A 19784-nucleotide genomic window follows, 5' to 3' on the forward strand; every position below is an offset into this window, starting at 1 on the left:
GACTCGCTCTCGTTTCGTGCGTTTTACACTTGCTTTGTAAAACCACTCCTTGCTGCTCTAATGCTGTGAACAAAAGGTTCAATGTTCATAAATTATGTTAAAAAGAAATTAATAGTTACATTTATAAATAATGAAGATTAGAAATAGTATGTTTTGCCATTATTAAAGCGTTAACAGTTAAATATGTCAGGTCAAGAAATACTTTTTTTTAAATAAAAAACAAGTATTTACGTTAAGTGAAATCAGGAAAATCAGTCTTTATATTATTTTTTATAAAAACATGTTTTTTTCAGGAATTATTCTTTAAATTCAACTTAAAATGTAAGGCGATACATTGTTGACATTACTGTTAAAAATACACTTCCAATAAAATGAGTGTTGGCAAAACCGATTGTCATTTTTATGTTGAGGCAGCGGGGGTGTTGGCGGCAGCTGCTGTATGTAACGGATAAAGTAACGTGTAATCTAATTTAGTTACTTTTAAAATCCAGTAATCTGTACAGTAACTAAATTACTTTTTATAGGTATAATCAGTTATCAGTAATCAGATTACTTTTTCAAAGTAACTGTGGCAACACTGATGAGCAGTGAGCACACAGTGTCTGTAATCCTGGATGTACTGAATATCACAATTTGGCAAAATGTGCCGTACACAACATAAATTTAGAGCACATAAAATGCTCTTGACATGCAGTCAATTTAATCATGTCAAATCATGAATTAAATGTGCAATGTAGTGAGATCGCAAAAGCATACAACTAAGTTGTTGTATAAATGCTTTGTGCTTTTACACATTTGTATAAAGTACTGCATCATTAAGTGTTTAATTTCCTGAAGGGAAACGTTTGTTCATAATAGCAGGATACCTTCCCAATGGACCAATATGTGTATTATACTGCTGAAAATCTTAATGTTTTTGCGTTGTATGTGTTCTATGTTCAGGGATGGGCATAAATACATGTAAATGTATTTAAAATACAAATACAAAATACTGTGTGGAAAAGTGTATTTAAATACAAATACAAAATACTGTGTGGAAAAATGTATTTAAATACAAATACAGTATTTTGTATTTTGAAAATACACAAAATACATGTGAAATTGGTGATTCAGTGCAGGTACCCCTATTAGGCTAAAATCTATCTGGGCCTATTCTAAATGCCAAAAAGCATGATGTGTTTAACTGCTAAGAAACTTTCGTTTTCATTTTATTTACCACTTCCCTTCCCCTGCCTGGTAGGAAATACATAACTACAAAAAAAGACACTTTATAAAATGTTTTATTTTATTATGTTTTATCACCCACGGTGGCTTAACGGTTAGCACGTTCGCCTCACACCTCCAGGGTTGGGGGTTCGATTCCCGCTTCCGACTTGTGTGTGTGGAGTTTGCATGTTCTCCCTGTGCCTCGGGGGTTTCCTCCGGGACTCCGGTTTCCTCCCCTGGTCCAAAGATATGCATGGTAGGTTGATTGGCATCTCTGGAAAAATTGTCCGTAGGGTGTGCGTGCGTGAGTGAATGAGTGAGTGTGTGTGCCCTGCGATGGGTTGGCACTCCATCCAGGGTGTATCCTGCCTTGATGCCCCGTGACCCGAGGTAGTTCGGAAAAGCGGTAGAAAATGGATGGATGGATGTTTTATCACAATCATAACTTCAAACTCAGTAACAAAAATAGAAAGTTTGTCTAAAATAAAAAATAAATAAAATTAGAATTTGGCATTATTCAACCAAAGGTTGTTTTTTTTCTACTAAAAGCTAAAGATTTTGTGTGGTGTATCATTAATCAGTGTCATCACAGATGCACACAATCAATACAGATTGTTGGGTTGTAGCTACAGCTGAAGCTCACGTGCATGAATGTTAGGGCTGGGGAAGGGCGTGTCTGGCCTGAATTATGTTGGTTGATGCACGAAAACACCCTGATAAAAAGGTTGACTGGCTCAAAGTATTTTGAGTATTTTGAAAATACAAAAATACTCATCTTAAATGTATTTAAATACAAATTACATTAGATTTTTCCAAAGGCTTTAAAATACAAAATACAAAATACTATTTTGTATTTCAAATACGTATTTTAAATACATGTATTTGAAATACTGCCCATCCCTGTCTATGTTGTAATACTGACGCTTCTTTTTGGGAAAAGTCTGGCCATCAAACCGTTTCTCCTATTTTTGTAAGTAATGCTATCCTTTTATAAGTCTTAGTAGGATTATGGTGAGAAACTGTAAATTCACAGGAACGTAGACCAGCAAAGAAAAATATTTCAAAACTGAAACTTCTGTTCAAAGGCTTCAAGACAAGAGACGAGTCATCTCATTATATATTTGATTATTGAAATTATTAAAAGATATACAATTTTCCTTCCTCTGATGTTGTGCAGATTCAAGAGTTTTAATGTACACACGGACATGTGTGATTTAGGTTAACAAGGTCATGACTTTGAGTTTTCACTTCACTAAAGATCTTCCTCTTTGAGTGTGTGTTGGTATGTTTGTGTGGAACTGAATCGAAATTTCCCTACAAAAATTGTAATACCAGTCATTTTTGAATGAGGGATTTTTTTTGGTTCCCTTGATGGAAACAATTTATAACATACTTTTTTCTGTGAGGGTTAAGGGAAATACAGTTTACTTTGAAAAGTATAAAATGAATTCTATAAACATCCCCATTAAAACATGAAAACACAACATATGAACAGGAGAGTAATTTTTAATAATTTGTTGTAATTTAATTTTAATTGTCACACTGCTGAAAATCTTAATGTTTTTGCGTTTGTATGTGTTTGCTAAAGTAACACTGACGCTTCTTTGGGGGAAAAGGCTGGCCATCAAACCGTTTATCCTATTTATGTAAGTACTTTTATACTTTTATGAGTCTTTTTAAGATTATAGTGTGAAACTGTAAATTCACAGGAACGTAGACCAGCAAAGAAAAATATTTCAAAACTAAAACCATTAATCTCAAAATGCCAGATGCAATAAACGGGCGTGAACGCGCGCTCAATGGCTCGTCACAAGGCTGCGATCACATGATTAGTGTCACATGACCATCACCTCTATAAGTCAGCGGTACTTTGTTTCACAACAGTGTGTTTGTGCTGCAGGTGCGTAGAAGTATACGCGTTTGGTTCGTTGTGTCCGGTGACACAAAATCAGCCTCCGCGCGTGTTTTGATTGTCTGCGAGTAAGATCGGACCGCCTGTCGCGATTATGTTCGGACTGTCTGTCGTCGCGTTGTTTCTGTTTTTCGGCGGATCTGCGGCCGACACACCTGCCAACTGCTCCTATGAGGATCTGCTGGGCACGTGGATCTTCAGCGTGTCTGATGTGGGTCAGGATCGGACCATCAACTGCTCGAGCACAGGTCAGATCATACCCAATGATGACCGCTCTTTCTTCAACGCGGAAGTTCAAGTTTCTTTCAGTGTCATGTCGTGTTTTTGGCCTTTTGCTCTGTTTAGTACGTTTGGGTCATGTGATTGATATGAAATATATTTATGGTACTCCATAACACTCAAAGGACGTCCAAAAACGTGATACTATTTTGGTAGTTTCAGTATCTCGTGATCTATTTTTAACATGATTCATAGTTGGCCTAACATGATGTCCTGTAATCCAATAGCACAGATGTGAAATTTTAAGATTTTATTTTTTGTGTATTGTTTCTGTTGTACAGTGTGTGGACGGTGTTCCAAAAATTGTTAAGCTGCCCATGTAGGCAGCATTATAGGTACATCCAGACAAGCTTATAAAGCCCAGATGGTTTATCCCTAACAGGTAAAGTAGTGAAGACGGTAACTGTGGATCTGCAGAAGTTGTATGTAGCTGTGGATGATCTGGGCAACACCGGATTCTTCACCCTCATCTATAACCAGGGCTTCGAGGCGGTGATCAATGACTACAAGTGGTTCGGATTTTTCAGAGTAAGTCTGTAATGACACTCGTTTTTGAATAACACGTGACACATCAGATGACTGGTTTTATTCACATCAGGAAGTGCTAATTTAAGGTATTTTCTAGTGTAGTCTGGATTAGACACTTCAGATCAAATTCACACCAGTTTCTTTTCACTTGTTTTACAAACACATCTTGCAATATGATCTCTTCAGAAGACATTTTCACGACGGCAGACTGACAAAGAGTTGACTTAAATTTCAAAAGTCATGTATTTAAAGAGATCACTGTTGTCTCTGTGTGTCTGCAGTATTCTCAAAAGGGTTCACAGGTCACTAGTTACTGTGATCAGACGCTGCCTGGTTGGGTTCATGATGTATTGGGAAACAATTGGGCTTGTTTCACCGGGAAGAAAGTCCAGCCCATCCCACCCCGAACTGACCGAAGTCCACAGTTGGGCTTCAAACATGAGCTGTGAGTGTTTGATGGCATCATCTGCGATCTAATCAACTCTGTCCCACAGTCCTTTTTATGTGTTTGGTCATTTTAAATGTTTTCTTTGAACTCCAGACTCATGCAATTGCCGTACACGAACAACATGGAGTTTCTGGATCAGATAAACTCTGTTCAGAAGTCGTGGAGGGCTGTGGCGTACAGTCACCACGAGACCTTCACCATTCAGCAGCTGCTGAAGAGATCAGGAGGACTGGGTTCCAGATTACCACGGTACAGATTTGATTTACTCATGAGTGTAAATCATTGGGCTTTGATTGGAATGTGAAAATGTGTTTACCCATAATTTTATGCGGTGCCACAAGAACTTAACATCAGATGGAATCAAAGTATTGTGAGATATCTTTGAAAGAAAATTCCTTATGATTTTTCAAATCACTCTTGCTATACAAGGATGTCATCTGCCTGTCGGTTCTTACGGAGTAGCAAGGTCAAGTTTTTTGGTTACCTTTTTTACTGTTTGAAGGCGACTGAGAACATGATTTGGTGTAATTGGAAAATGGTGTAAAGTTTCTTTTTTTATAAAACTTTTTTTAATTATTCAACCTCATTTCACTTAAAGCCTTTGAAAATTGAAATTTTAGTTCACAGTATACCACTTATTGAATTCCTCAAAATGGCTTCAACACATCTTTCCTTTTTAACAATGCCACATCAACTATCTTTTTTTATCCAATCAGAAGCCTTAAATTTAACTTTTTTTTCAAATACAATCTTACAGCATTATAGCATTTTTTTATTTTGTTAAATTTTTTTATTTATTTTTTTGAAATTTTAAAATGAATCCCCTTCGTTTCAGACAATTACATTTCAAATAAATAAAATCAATATTTACATTGTAATTGGATATTTGAGGTATTTTGTTCTCAAAACTGATTCACAAGCAAAAAAGATAAGATTTTGATTTAATAGATATTAGATAAGGATCTGTTTTGATCTTGTATTTTGTTATTCTCTTTAAGGCGAGTCAGACCATTGACTGTCACCGCTGATGCAGGAAAGATGGCTGCTGGTCTTCCAGAGCGCTGGGACTGGAGAGATGTTAATGGAGTCAGTTACGTCAGCCCTGTACGCAACCAAGGTGTGTGTGTGTGTGTGTGTGTGTGTGTGTGAGAAACACTGTATATTTAGCTACATAATGTTGTTTTGTATGTGTAGTTGTATTTGTGTGGTCCAGACTTTGTGCTCGTATTGAAGTGCATAAATGAATTCATATATCTCTCTCTCTCTCGCTCTCTCTCTTTCCAGCCTGCTGGCTCACTTTGGGCCCGTAATGACTTTTTTGATTCTGGTCCAACAGGTGTTCCGTTCCTTTATTATACTGACCATTAAATTAAACATTTCCTGAAGATGATAATCTAGGCGTGAACTCATTTCACCTTAAATCCAGAACAGAAAAGTCGTGACTTTTTATGGAGAATAGCTAGTTAATAATTTCCTGTGGTTTGTACATTTCTATTTACTTTTAGTAAATGTGACTTGCTTTTTTTTAAGCCCGTTTAACATTAGATCATTAGTTGTGCTAGTTACTTTTGTACATAAATCTCATTGCACATCAAAAATTTCAGCTAGCACAGTCATTTGTCTGTGTTTGTGTGTGTGTGAGATGATGATGATCCTCTCTTTGGTAGATTAATCTGGAGTGTCTCAGGGTCTCATCCTCATGAGAGCTCCTTCAGGAGAGAGAGCAAGAGGGGGAGAGATTAAAGACCACGTTCCCTGCGATCCCATTTTTCAACCTTTAGTTAGTGTGTAATGTTGCTGTTAGAGCATAAATGATAAAAGTCAAAGTTCAGAGATATTGTCTTTAACACAATTCGCTTTTCAAGGACTACAGAGAACTGCTGGATCGGACTACAGCCCTCTACTTCCTGGGTACATGTCAGTATTCAGAGTGCTTTTAATGACCTCCGCCCAAAGGAATACGCAAAAAAACTGCCGATGTCTTCCTTAGAGAAGAGCCGCTGGAGTTGTGTTCGGTTATCAGAGATTGTAAACATTAGACTGAGCGTTGCGCTAAACTACTTTCACTTTCATCACAGTCATCACAGTGCGCTTACCTCTTAAACACTTCTATAAAACATCCTTTAAAGTCCTGCTTGCAAATGTCTCCTTGTCAATCTGCTTGTTTTATTATCCAACTAGGGTCCAATATAAGAGGGCAAACCTAACGGTTCTGTTATTCTTGTTAATAATTAATATAACCGGTCAGACGCCATTCGGTCCGATGTCATGTCCCTAGCCAAAGTAGGAAAAAATTGTGATCTCTAACAAAGATTGAGGTTTGCACATGCACTAGCGGACCTCCGTTACACTTCAATTGATCTGCATGTTTTTAACTGATAAAGTGAAGTTGATTTCATTTAGGGCTCCAACTAACGATTATTTTAGTAGTTGATTAATCTGTCGATTCTTTTTTCGATGAATCAAATAAAAACAAAAACCAAGAAAAGCATTCATTTCCAACCCTTTATTCAAAAACAGAACTAAAATCTTTAGAAACTGCACAAACATGTTGCTCCTTGAACATCCCTGAGCTGTTATAATAATAATAATAAAATAAAAATGGACTAACAAAAAAACACACATGTATGCTTTACATCTGCCAAAAATATAGACTCTATTTTTTTTTTAAATAAATTACCACCTGAGCTGCCAGAACAATAATTTATAAAAAATAAAGAACAATACAAATCAGAAAATTTAACAGGATTTGTTTGAATGCCAGAACTAGTTCTCTACACTACACTGCAGACAGACACTCGCAGACGCACACACTCACAAACTCTCACACTGACACACACACACACTCTCAAATTCACTTGAAGCTTATTCATTAAATTATTACCATCATTTTAGTAGGTGCAAGGTTCATTTATACACCATTTCACAAAGCTGAAGATGACCAAGTGCTATAAAAGAACATTAAAATTAAATTAAAAAGTACATAACACACAAATATATTTAATAATAACCTATGTGGGACAAAGCACAGAATATACATTGCAAAAATTGCTTAAATCAAGATACATTTACTAGACACATGAAATACCATAAGAAATTGTTTTGTTTTCTGAAAAAACACCTCAAAATTAAGTGACTGTTTGCTTAAAACAAGCAAACTTATCTGCCAATCATGTACGAAAATAATCTTAATGAGATATAATTTCTGACAGAAGTTTTAAGCATCACTTAATTTTCTCATGCCATTTTTTTCTTTTGATATTTGGACTGGAAACGAGAAATAACTTACTAAGAAAAGCTTTTTTTGCAGTGTAGCTATACATGACAACAGATTGATAAATTGAATGGTTAAAAAAAGGCTAGTGAATAAAAACATGTTTTTATTCTTGCAATGCAAAGTGCAAAGTAATTATACCATCCCTGCTTTACTACTGTTATTAACGAGCTAACGCTAACTTGTCATGCTTGTTAAGCTGGATAACGAGTAAACACCCGATCACAATATGTTCCTAACTTCAAAACTGATCAAACGTAGGATTTTGTAGTGAATTAACCTGCTGTTGAACTCCCTTCCTCCTCATCAAAGACTCCATGTTTGCGTTTCAGGTGCTGGATCATTGACGTGGTGCCTCCGTGCCATGTCGCTTTTGCATATTTTGCACTAAACACACTTTCTGTTTATTTATTGTGAAATGCTCCCGCACCTTTGATGATTTGGGTCGCGTGGATTTATCTGCCTCCGACATGTATCTTTCCTCTACCTCCGCTCGTTTTTTTATTTTGCTCCGCCCTGTCTATGAGGCGCCAAACTCTGCTAGCATCAGTGTGCGAGAGTGACCGAGTATGTTCACTCCGCTCCGTGCTCAGTTTTTTTTTTTTTTTTTTTTATAATCAAACATCTCCGTGTTGCGCGACACAACGAATCGATTATGAAATTTGTTGCCAACTCTTTTAGTAATCGATTAAATCGATTCGTTGTTGCAGCCCTAATGCCATAGTTTGTTTATTGCTCAAAGACCGTTTTTGAATACATGTGCACTGAGAGGCTGATATGCTATGGGTGGGACATCATTACACTCACATTCTAAGCGGGGAACCAATCACAACAGACCTGGTCAGCTTTTCAAATCGGAGCGTTTTGGAAGGAGGGGCTTTATATAGACCGAAAGAAATCCGGTCGTTTAGTGAGAAGAGGGAGCGTGGTGAACAATAGACTTGAAATATGTAAAATATAAAGTGTTTTTTTTATTACTAACATGAACATCCATTATTAAACACTCAAAAAACAAAATCAAAGCCTCAAAAACAGCAAACACTGGCTCCTTGAAAGGAGGGAGAAACAGAAAGGATAACAGGACGCTTCTGTAGATGATGAGATTAGATTTTGACTCATCCTCTAACCGGTAAATCATTTATTCTCTTCTCTCTCTCTCTAGGATCTTGTGGCAGTTGTTATTCTTTCGCCACTATGGGAATGATGGAGGCCAGAGTCCGGATCAAGACGAACAACACGCAGCAGCCTGTGTTCAGTCCGCAGCAGGTTGTGTCCTGCTCTCAATACTCTCAAGGTATCCCGTGCATGCATCTCTGCCATTTATAGTTTGATTTGTATGATCTGAACTTGACTTTGTGGTGTGTTTGCCGTTATAAAATCATGAATGTTTGCTTTTTAATTCAATAAGAGTCACAATGTTAGATCTGTATGGATTAATTTTGTAAATGTTTGACTTTGTTGAATTTTTTTATGAGATTCTAAACATCTTTGAGACACTAATTTAAAGTTTTTAATTCCAAAATGAGAACTGTTAATTTGTTAAAATGTCATGTTTTTTATTGTGCATTCCAATTAATATCAATCAAACTGCAGTTGGTTTGGTTTGGTTTTGATTTAAAAGTACAGCTAACTAACACAATAAAAACATGATAACATAATGAAAAACATATTACAAAGTGCTCCGCTTCCACGTTTTGTTTTACAAGCTCGAAGCATGAATGGATGTATTGTAATAGCATAGCCTTTTATCTTCAAGTCTACTTCGAATAAAACACAAAATGTACAATTATTAAGTAGGGCTGAAACGATTAGTCAACATTGTCGACAACGTTGACAATAAAAAATCGAGTAGTCCTTTGATTACGTGACTTGATTTAAGGGCCTGCAATATCGCAATTTGACCGCTACGGCACTGTAGCGCTAGAATGTAATGCAACCTTCACGAATGCTATCGCAGTAGAAGGACACACAGCGAGGATTTTGGGAGAGTACAAACGAATGCGAACAAGTAAAGTGTGTGAAAGCTTTACCAAATTGAAAACAAAAAATGCGGTTGTGTGCAATACATGCAAGGTGTCACTTGTCTTTCATGGCAGCACAACTTGCATGCTGGAGCATTTAAAAAGGAAACATCGCGGAGCAGGAGAGAGGCGAGTGTTCTCAATCTACAGCTAACTAACTAACTTTGCGGTAAATCTTTTTATGAGAGAATGCAATAATAATAGTAATGATAATAACAACAAAAATCATATAATTACAGTAATGTTATTATTTGTTTTGCAAAGTATAAAGCTTTGATCAAGCTCAGGAATCAAGCCTGTTTTAATTATTATTACACTATTAGGTATTACATGAGGTAAATGATTATAAGAGAGGGACGTTAAGTGATAGGAGTCTTATATCTTTCCTTTATTTTTTAAATATTTTCTTGTTACTTGCTCGTTTTCATTAACTCTTTCACCGCTATTGATGAGTTATCTTGTCATTTAAATAAAAAAGGTTCCCTGCCAAAGAAGAGTTATTTTGGCAATCAGTGTTTGTATTGTTATACAGCAGTTGGTGCTGTTACACACCTTTGGGAAAAAGTACAGAATCCCAGAACCTAGAACGTATATTTCTTATCGGTTTTCAATGATTGTTCGGAGTGTAATCTGGATGGAATCTTTGACAAAAAAAAAACGTTAATTATCTCAATTATCTTTTAATCAAAGTGATTTTGTTTTTGAAGAAACCTAACAACATCTAAGGAGTGATAAAAAAGGAACAAATGAAGATAGAAGAATACGGTTTCCTTTGTTTAAAAGCAGAGACTGTTCTTTCATTGGACATATTGTTTTTCCATATATTCTTTACAGAAAATGTACTGTGAGATATTAAAGTTTGGTGAAATGTTAAAAAATGCTGGCGTAGACTGGCAACTTTTTTTTAAATGCTGGCGGGGAAAGTTAAACTGAACTGTTGTCAAAGAAATGATGCTTAATGCTTCTGTCAAGAGATTTGTTAACATTTAAATGTTGGTCTGTAATGTACATTTATTTATTTATTTATTTTTATTTGTAATTAAAAGTTTGTTGAGAGTTTTTGTGTGACTCGAATTGGACAGAATCAGCAAACTTAAAGAGCGTAACCAGTTTGTTCGAGTTCATTAAAACAAATTTCAAAATCTGAATTGATTTTATTCATTACGTAAATTATGTATAATGCAATGTTTTAACTAGTTGCAAAAGCTGAATAATCATGAAAAACCTACTGATTAGTCGTTGAAATAATAGTCGATTAAACGGTCTAATAATTGTTAGATTAATCTACTATCAAAATAATCGTTTGTTGCAGCCCTATTATACAGACTGATAATTGCAGAATATTTCATCTTTTGTGCGTTTTGTTGTCTTTGGCAGGTTGCGATGGAGGTTTTCCGTATCTGATCGGTAAATACATCCAGGACTTTGGCATTGTGGAAGAGAACTGTTTCCCGTACACCGGCTGTGATTCTCCGTGTGACGTCTCCAGCAAGTGCAAGAGGTACTACGCCTCAGATTATCATTACATCGGAGGCTTTTATGGAGGATGCAGCGAGGCGGCGATGATGCTGGGCTTGGTCAGGGACGGCCCCATGGGCGTGGCCTTTGAGGTGTACCCGGATTTCATGCACTACAAGGAAGGCATTTACCATCACACCGGCCTGCATGACTCCAACAATCCGTTCGAGCTGACCAATCACGCTGTGCTGCTGGTGGGCTACGGGAAGTGCCATAAGACCGGGGAGAAGTATTGGATCGTGAAGAACAGCTGGGGAACCGGATGGGGTGAGAATGGGTTCTTTAGGATCCGCAGAGGATCGGATGAATGTTCCATTGAGAGCATTGCTGTAGCAGCTACGCCGATCGCCAAACTTTGAAAGACACATTTGTGGGACAGTATGATTGACAGCAAACTGCTTCGGTTGTTCATTGTTAGATCTGTACTCATGAATGCCTTCAGGTCGTGGGATGCACACTGGAACTCCAGTTTCTGTTTTTCTTCTGCTTATGTGTTTTAAAGGGGATTTTTATAGATTTTGTACTGATCCGCTTATCCTGAATTGCTCGAGCACATCTTTTTTTACTTCAGTTTTAATCAGTCATTTCTTTTCATTTTGTATTCAGAAATGTATCATGTTTTCAGTTATACTCAGGTAAAAATGTTCTTAGGTGAACAATCATTTTATCAATAGCAATATATTTCATAAAGAGATTCCTGAATTAATGCATGTAAACTTGCAGTCCTGTCAGCCTGTCAAGGGCTGTTTGAATCGGTTTTAAATTTTGCCTTGTATGTCCTATGATCTTCAATAAAATTGAATTTTAAGACTTCATTGATTTAGAATGTTTAGTTTTTATTTGGCATGAATTGCAAACAATTCATTCCCATTACCACAGGTTGTCACATTCCATGTATTTAATTCTTAAATATAATAATGCTGAAATTCATTTTTAACTTTTATGAATCACAGCCAATATGCGCAGGGAGGCAGTAAGTGAGTTTGTGACCTTTGATCCAATCCAGAAAGTTTTTGACTTATTTCAAATGAAATAAAGTATAGATTGACTAGTTTTATCAAATAAATTGTGTGACGCTCTCTTGAGTTTGACTGAAGCAGTCATTCTACTGGATCTTGACTTTGTAAGCTTTGCTCGTGTGTTGTGTGATTTATTTGCTCTCTTCAATTATTCTGAAAGCAAAGCGTCCGGTTACATTCCAAGCACAACCACACAACATGCATAGAAAACCTTTAATAAAATATTTGAAATAAAAATCGTCCATTTCAGAGTTTGATATAGTCTTTGAACATTCAATATATAGCTACACAAGGCCTTCCTCGTAGCCTATGGAAGACGAAGTAAATGCAAGGGGGAAGAAGTTTTAAAGATTGTTACATTTCTGCCTTTTTGATTTGTCTGCTCAAGTGTGGTTATGTTGAGTGTTTGTAAGGGCAGAGCAAGGATCTCATGCTTCACTAGTCACAAGCTTCTTCTCTGCGGGGCGTTTCTCCCTCTCTTCTCTCTCTCCGCGGCTAACAAGGGGTCCATGGTTGGGTCCATCTCACAGAACCATGCAGAACCATCACTTGAAGGAACACCTCTATAAAATCCTGGTGATCGGGGATCTGGGTGTGGGAAAAACAAGCATCATCAAACGCTACGTGCACCAGAACTTCTCTGCGAACTACAGAGCGACGATCGGCGTGGACTTCGCGCTCAAAGTCTTGAGCCTCGAGCACGAGACCGTCCGACTGCAACTATGGGACATCGCTGGTAAATGAAAGACTTTATTCAATTTTCAATACCAAAAGTATTCAAAATAAGATAATTAAAATACGTCATTATTTTTTTAACCTTTGCACATTTTATGCGTTGCTGGTTCTATTAAAAAAAAACAATAATCTAAAACGATGATGCTTATACATTCACAACGTGTTCTTTGTATATACAATAAAATAATATGCAGAATTATATTTTTGTTTGCAAGAATACAGATTTACAAAGGATGGTTAGGTTACGAGAGACATTTTCCCTTGTGATAAACTATTGGACGCTATATGATTCACATATGAGTAATATACATTTTTTGTCTTATGCAACTTTGAAATACCGTTTGACAAAATCTAATAAACTGTGCCTCGTTTCATAAATCTCTCTTGCACAATGTGGTCCGCAGTAGCGCCCTGCGCGATCATGTGTTATGCGCGGTCACGTGTTAGTCGCTCATGTGAGGGAGATTAATTTACAAAAGAGTGTGAAAACAGAAATGTCATTGTAAATAAAAGCTCTTGAAACGTACATAAGTGTTTCTGATAGAAGCGGAACATATAAATACTATATAGGGCCCCCTGTTATATTTGCATTTGATGTTAAGATGTAATTTCCCAAATTTTATTCGACTTGTTTTGTAAAAGCCAATATTTTCAGCGGTGTGATATCTAATCTAATTGCTAACTGCTGATGTTCATGGGAATTTGCGATTATTTCCCTCTGGCTGTATACGTTTGTAAATCTCCAGACACTAATCTGGTTTGAGAGTTCAGGATCAGTGTTTTACGTTAAACAGCAGAAGGCCGGAGCTCAGTAGACTTTGTGGTTTTGTTCAATATTAGCCCTTGGAATGTGCTTTTCCTCATTAACAATATCCAGGATTTAACTCCGTCCCTTGGAAATATGTACAAGAATCTCCAACCAAATCACGTGGATTGTCGAAAAGAAACACGTGTGTGAAGGATAAATTCCTTTTCATTCACGCATATAAACATTTGTTTTGTGCTACTGCTCTGATCCTCAAGAAAGTCACAATGAAATATCTTTATGTCCATTTGTTCTATAGACAAGTTAATTTTGCAAATATACTTAGGCCTATTTGACCAGTTTATTCATACCAACTTAAACAAGTATGCTGTGAAGGTTCCAAAACCATACCCTGAATAAATACACCAAAATGGTTACAAAAAATGGTTTGAGAGTTATTTTTAGCTTCCCTCTCCACCTAAACCATCTTACCAAGATAGCAACCAAACCAGCAAATAATAGGCCCAAATCCGGCGCACACCTTACTCCCCAACCACCTCATCTTGCCAACATACCGTGTGGAATGATGGCACTTATAATTGCACTTGTCATGGCAGAGCAAATGTGAACCTAAATGGTATTGGTAGGGAACCATTGAAACCACTGTGATGTTGTGATTTGATTCACTTCTCTTGTTTGGATTAAGTGCTATGCTGTTGATCCTGAAAGAACATTATAAGATCAAGGAATTTGATTGTACTTAGATATATACAAAGATTTGTGAAAAATTGAATGCATGTTTATCAAAACACATTTTAGAATCACACAGACATCATGAATCATTGTATGAATCTCAGCAAGGGTGAGAAACAAACAACTAATTCAGATAAACGGATCAACCTCCATGCATGCTGGGAATTATGAATGCTGTTTTGTGCTATGATATGTTACCCAGCATGCATCACAGCATGAAGTTTTCGTTTGCTGATTGTCACCATTGTTGAGATTCATACACTGATTCTTCATGTCTGTGTGTCTAAATTCTGCTTTTGTTTAAATATAGATTTTTTCACAAATGTTTGTAGACTGCAAAATGCTATCAAACTCCCAGAGTTCTTTCAGGATCAGCAGCACAGCAATTTATTCAAATGTAAGCATTGTAGTAATCTCACTGACCACCAACCAACACCATTGATTACATTTTAATTTCCATATCCATCACAAATGCACTTTAAAAGTACATACTGTATATGTACAAGAGTAAATGTGAGGGGATCAAGAGCCTAACTCAAAGAAACACTGATCACCACTTCAGTCAGCTGAGAACGATCTTAAAACATAAAAACGGACATTTTGAATATTACATTTTTTTGAAAATCCTCCAAGGAACATTCTTATAACAAACTTTTGTAAGCTGGGTTGTATTTCAGGTTGTAGTTGTTCTGTATCTCTGGGTTAATATTTTTTTGTAGTTTTTGTTTTACTTTTCTGCAGTGATTTTGTTTTTTAATGCCAGATGTTTATCACTAATGACTCAATAATCACTATAATAATAATGAAACTCAATACAAATTTTGTCAAACAGGAGCACAGAAAGGTGTTGGTTTTGGAAAAAATCTGGGCCAGAATTGAAATGAACTGTTGTTTATATTTGGGTCAGCTCTGCTTTATTTGATTTGATGTTTGACATGTGGAATAGCTTTGGCATGCCTGTGGCCCAAATCTGGCAAACAGGAGCGGACCACCCAAGTGCCATCATTCCACGCTTTATGTTGGCCAGATGAGGTGGTATTGGGAGTAAGGTGTGGGCCGGAATGGGTAAGCTAGTTTGAACATGAAGCGAAAATCGCTTGGACTTGATCTTTCACATGTCTGAACAAAATACTTCAGGTTCATTTATCAGTAGCCTATGGCTGCTAGTTCAAAGCATACTGTTTGTAGTAAGAATAATGTCAACGTGCTAGTAGTAGGCCTATAATACTTGTAGTGACCTGTTTCAATTATACAATGTCTGAAAAAAGTGTCAAAAACCTTAGCACCTTAGCTTGTCACCGCGATATCCTTATGGGTCATTTTAAATATGTCTTAAAGGTAAGATGAAAGTATTGGCACACATCGTGTTTCTCATCTGGTATATTCTTTTCACAGGACAAGAGCGTTTCGGGAACATGACACGAGTGTATTATCGAGAAGCCGTGGGAGCCTTCATTGTTTTTGACGTCACGCGACCTTCGACGTTCGAAGCCGTGAAAAAATGGAAGGAAGATCTCGATGCCAAGTTGAATTTATCTAACGGCAAACGCGTGACTGCCGTTCTACTGGCCAACAAATGCGACGAGGGCAGAGATGTTCTGACCAACAATGGCATCCGCATGGAGCAGTTCTGCCAGGAGAATGGCTTTGTGGGATGTTTCGAAACTTCAGCCAAAGTACGGAGTAAAAAACTTTGGAAATCAAGTCATATACATGACAAGAGCATCAATAAATTAAGGCGAAGAGATTTTTTATAAAAAAACGACTACAGTACCATAGTGATCCTACAGTTTATATGCAGCTTTTTAATTCACTTAAGTGATAGCTCACCTTAAAATGTTTCATTTTGATTCAAAATCTCTGTGGGAGTCTTTCTTCAGTGGAACACAAAAGACTGTATTTTGAGAAATGTCTCAGTGGTTTTCATACAATGGAAGTCAATGGGGTTCAACATTCTTCAAAATATCTTATTTTGTGTTCTGAAGCAGAAAGACAGACAGGTTTAGGAAATGACATGAGACAAGTAAATGTTGACAAAAATGTAAACCTTTTTTTCAATGTGAAATACAATTCATTATTTCAAAAAGCTCAAAACTCAATACATCTAAAGGACAAGAAATGTCATCTACAACAGACACACACAGAAACTCTGTTTATTCTCTCTTGTTGTGTGAATCTAGACTGTACATCTTTACTGACCGTCTAGGCTTTTTCATAGATAGTGTAAATATGTGTTGTGTTTGTGTGTGTGGATGTTTGGGTGTGTGTGTGTGTGTGTGTGCGTGCATGACTTGGGCTGACAGGACGTACGACAAGCAGGAAATGTTTCAAACACTGTTTCCGCTGAGTCACAGTTCTTTGGAAAGGTCATGAATAATCAAGACCTCATTAATTCAGTCACAGCTCGAGACAAGGTGTGTGAACATGGACAGTAACGTAACCATGTTTCTCTCTCTCTCTCTCTCTCTCTCTCTCTCTCTCTTTAGGAGAATATTAATATAGATGAAGCAGCACAGTGTCTGGTGAAGCACATAATAGCAAATGAGAAAGATCTGCTACAGTCGGAGGTTTCAGACATCATCTCACCACAGCAAGAGTCCGGCCGCGGAGGAACCTGCTCGATGTGCTTCACGTCCTGATGAACACAAACATGCATCAACACATACTCATTTCCAGCCAGCGTGGGCCAGCATCAAGCCAGATTTGATGTCTCAAAACACATTTTCTGCTGTCATCTCATTTTCTCTCTTCTCATATTGTATCATCTCATGTTGTCTCATTTTCTTGTCTTATTTTTTTTTATCTTGTTTTCGCTTCTTTCTTGTCTCACGCCGAAGACACTGCTCTGTTTCCATGATAACAGATTTATCGAATACTCTGCAGACCAGAAAATATTTAAAAGTTGTGAGAATTCTGTCAATGGTAATTATTTTTTAATTCTTTCTCTTCATATGGGCGTTCTGTGAGAATCTCTGTGTGTTTTTGCCAAATCATCAAAATGCAAACAGAAACGGCTAGAAAACCCCAATGGCCAATCTTTGGCCAATTCAAAAATGCCGACGGTTCATTTTAGTGTTCTTTGACTTCATTAAAGTCTATGATGTTTATTTATATTCTCTATTCAGTTTACTATCCAGAAATAATTTATGCACAACAGACTTAAAGAAGTTAACATCTATACGTGTGGATCAGGGTTTTTCTTCAAATGCTGCCAAAAGTCATGCTGCTCATGAATTATACAAACCAGCCTTAAAATATGAATGCATAAAAAAACTTGAGCAGATTTCATATCTCTCAGTGCTGTTGCTTTTGTAATTCTAATGCGGATGTTTTCTACATTTTCCAGAACTGTTAAACATTGTTTTGGATTGTTTGTTGTTTTTTCAACATCATACATTTTTATCTATCATGTGGCTGTGAGATGGTAAAATATTTTTTATTACAGAATATAAGAAGATCCAGTGAATACCCTTGTATTTACCCAGACTGATGAGTTAATAAACTTAATCTTTAATAAAGCCTGTTGTCTAAATACATTTCACACAGCACAAAATGGATTTAAATCCAACAAAAAATTAAGTTGCTTCAGATAAAAGCATCTGCTAAATGAATAAATGTAAATGTGAAATATTACTGCATCTTCTCGGAAGTGTTGGTCTGCCGGTTGGTGGAGAGATTTGAGCATCACAACCATCCCAAAGTCATTTTCCATTCGATGTAACCAAGAGACCGCAACTTGTCATAAATACATCCAACCTGTGGAAGACAGAGGAAGATTGCACATACATTTGCATTTGCATACAGTTATAGCAGAAGAATGAACATTCTGCAGATTTTGTCGGTATGACTTGCCATTGAAATGGACTGTGTGTTGCAGAAAATGTCAGCATAGGTGATTGCTGCTTCACACCTCCTAATAAAATACATTTGTTCCAAGATATTCCAGGTCAATTTAACTCTGACCTGACATGCGGAGTGGAGGATTCATTTCATATGAGAGCTAGAGCATGACCCACAGGTCAATGAACAAAACATTCCCATTAACTCTCTCTTTCTCTCTCTCTCTGCCATGCGGTGAGTTGATTTGATACACAAGATGTGAAAAATAGTATTTTATCTCATTCTATTACTGATCATGATCTGATGGTTATGATAGCAGAATTAATTTCTCTTTCTCTGTTTCTTCACATCCTTTACCTCACACTTTCTTCCAAATTTACACTGAACTCTGCAAATACACCTTTTATTTAACTTGATACACTTGGCAAGGTTTTAATCCAGAGCAATGTATCGCTGTGCTTTCTGTCATACTGTCAATCTTCTTGTTGTCTTCAGTCACTTTTGACAAGGAAGACTATGAGAGTAACCTTTAAATGAAGAGCACAAGAGGGTTAAATCCACTCAATTTCACAAAACAACATAGAAAATGTGACTGTAAAGTGTGCCCACTTATTAACTTGAAAATGATTTTTTATTACAAGAATCATGATGCTCATTTAAATAAACCTACAAGTTTACATAAATTACATATCATGATTTGGATTTAGAATCAGCACAGATTTTCTTTCATTTTCTATCTTTATTCTGTTCAGTATCTTGTTCAACAGCAGAATGTCCTTGATAAGACATGAATTTCTCCAATTGGAAAAGAATGGATTCATTCTCAATTATCCTGAGACGTTTCAGTCCATCGCTCATTTCAAGGCCCTTCCTTCATCAAACCTCTCTCTCTCAGCTGTTTTAAATGAGGAGGTGAAGTGAACTGTGTCTAGCTGTCACTGAGAACAGTCGTCTTATTTTCCTCTTCTATAAGGTTTTGACCTCTTTTCCTTGTTGTCTTCTTGTTTCTCTTTTAATTAGCAGAACGTTTTGAGTGGTTGAACAAATCCCAAAAATCCTGAAACATCAAGTACATCCAGAAAGATGGATTAACATAATAGATATTTTTTCTGGACAGAATGTCAATCTTCATTTTGCTGGAAATTATTGAATACAAATGTCCTCAGTGTAAAAAAAATTAATCAAGACTTAATTTCAAAAGGTGCTTTAAGTTTAAATCAAATTGGCTTTACACGTCATTTGAATTAAAATGACTTTAAACTGACTTAAATACAGTATATACTGTATACATTTAAGCAAGATTTATAAAATAAAGCTATATGGAATAAATGTATTTGTTAAAATCATTTTTTTATTATTTTGATTAATTGATTGAATTAAGTTAAAATTTTAAGTCAGTTTCTGTTTCTTTTTGTTGTCAGTTAAATGGCCAGTGAACTTCTACACAATACAAGCTGCAAAAATAGTACAGGTTCATAGTATCTTTTTCCAAGCAAAATCTTCCTA

The 19784-nt window shown here is 36.5% G+C and overlaps 2 protein-coding genes across 2 annotated transcripts; both read left to right on the forward strand.

The window, feature by feature from the left end:
- The first annotated feature begins 3036 nt into the window (after positions 1-3036).
- ctsc (cathepsin C) lies at positions 3037-12001 on the forward strand. The gene is made up of 7 exons (XM_056756414.1): positions 3037-3366; positions 3780-3925; positions 4207-4370; positions 4467-4622; positions 5372-5490; positions 8810-8941; positions 11046-12001. Exons 1-7 carry the CDS (start codon positions 3213-3215, stop codon positions 11543-11545), a joined length of 1371 nt encoding a protein of 456 aa, XP_056612392.1. The 5' UTR covers positions 3037-3212; the 3' UTR covers positions 11546-12001.
- A 677-nt stretch (positions 12002-12678) lies between these two features.
- Positions 12679-17909, forward strand: rab38a (RAB38a, member RAS oncogene family). The gene is made up of 3 exons (XM_056756415.1): positions 12679-12941; positions 15834-16114; positions 16925-17909. Exons 1-3 carry the CDS (start codon positions 12740-12742, stop codon positions 17075-17077), a joined length of 636 nt encoding a protein of 211 aa, XP_056612393.1. The 5' UTR covers positions 12679-12739; the 3' UTR covers positions 17078-17909.
- Positions 17910-19784: the final 1875 nt, after the last annotated feature.

Source organism: Triplophysa dalaica, chromosome 9 (assembly GCF_015846415.1).
Source record: "Triplophysa dalaica isolate WHDGS20190420 chromosome 9, ASM1584641v1, whole genome shotgun sequence".
Lineage (NCBI taxonomy): Eukaryota > Metazoa > Chordata > Actinopteri > Cypriniformes > Nemacheilidae > Triplophysa > Triplophysa dalaica.

Excerpts from the sequence above, each read along its gene's own strand:
- ctsc (XM_056756414.1), top strand. The coding sequence starts at position 3,213 with ATGTTCGGACTGTCTGTCGTCGCGTTGTTTCTGTTTTTCGGCGGATCT. Across the intron at positions 4,371-4,466 it reads TTGGGCTTCAAACATGAGCT|ACTCATGCAATTGCCGTACA; the intron begins GTGAGTGTTTGA and ends TTTGAACTCCAG. Across the intron at positions 8,942-11,045 it reads CTGCTCTCAATACTCTCAAG|GTTGCGATGGAGGTTTTCCG; the intron begins GTATCCCGTGCA and ends TGTCTTTGGCAG.
- rab38a (XM_056756415.1), top strand. The coding sequence starts at position 12,740 with ATGCAGAACCATCACTTGAAGGAACACCTCTATAAAATCCTGGTGATC. Across the intron at positions 12,942-15,833 it reads GCAACTATGGGACATCGCTG|GACAAGAGCGTTTCGGGAAC; the intron begins GTAAATGAAAGA and ends TTCTTTTCACAG. Across the intron at positions 16,115-16,924 it reads GTTTCGAAACTTCAGCCAAA|GAGAATATTAATATAGATGA; the intron begins GTACGGAGTAAA and ends CTCTCTCTTTAG.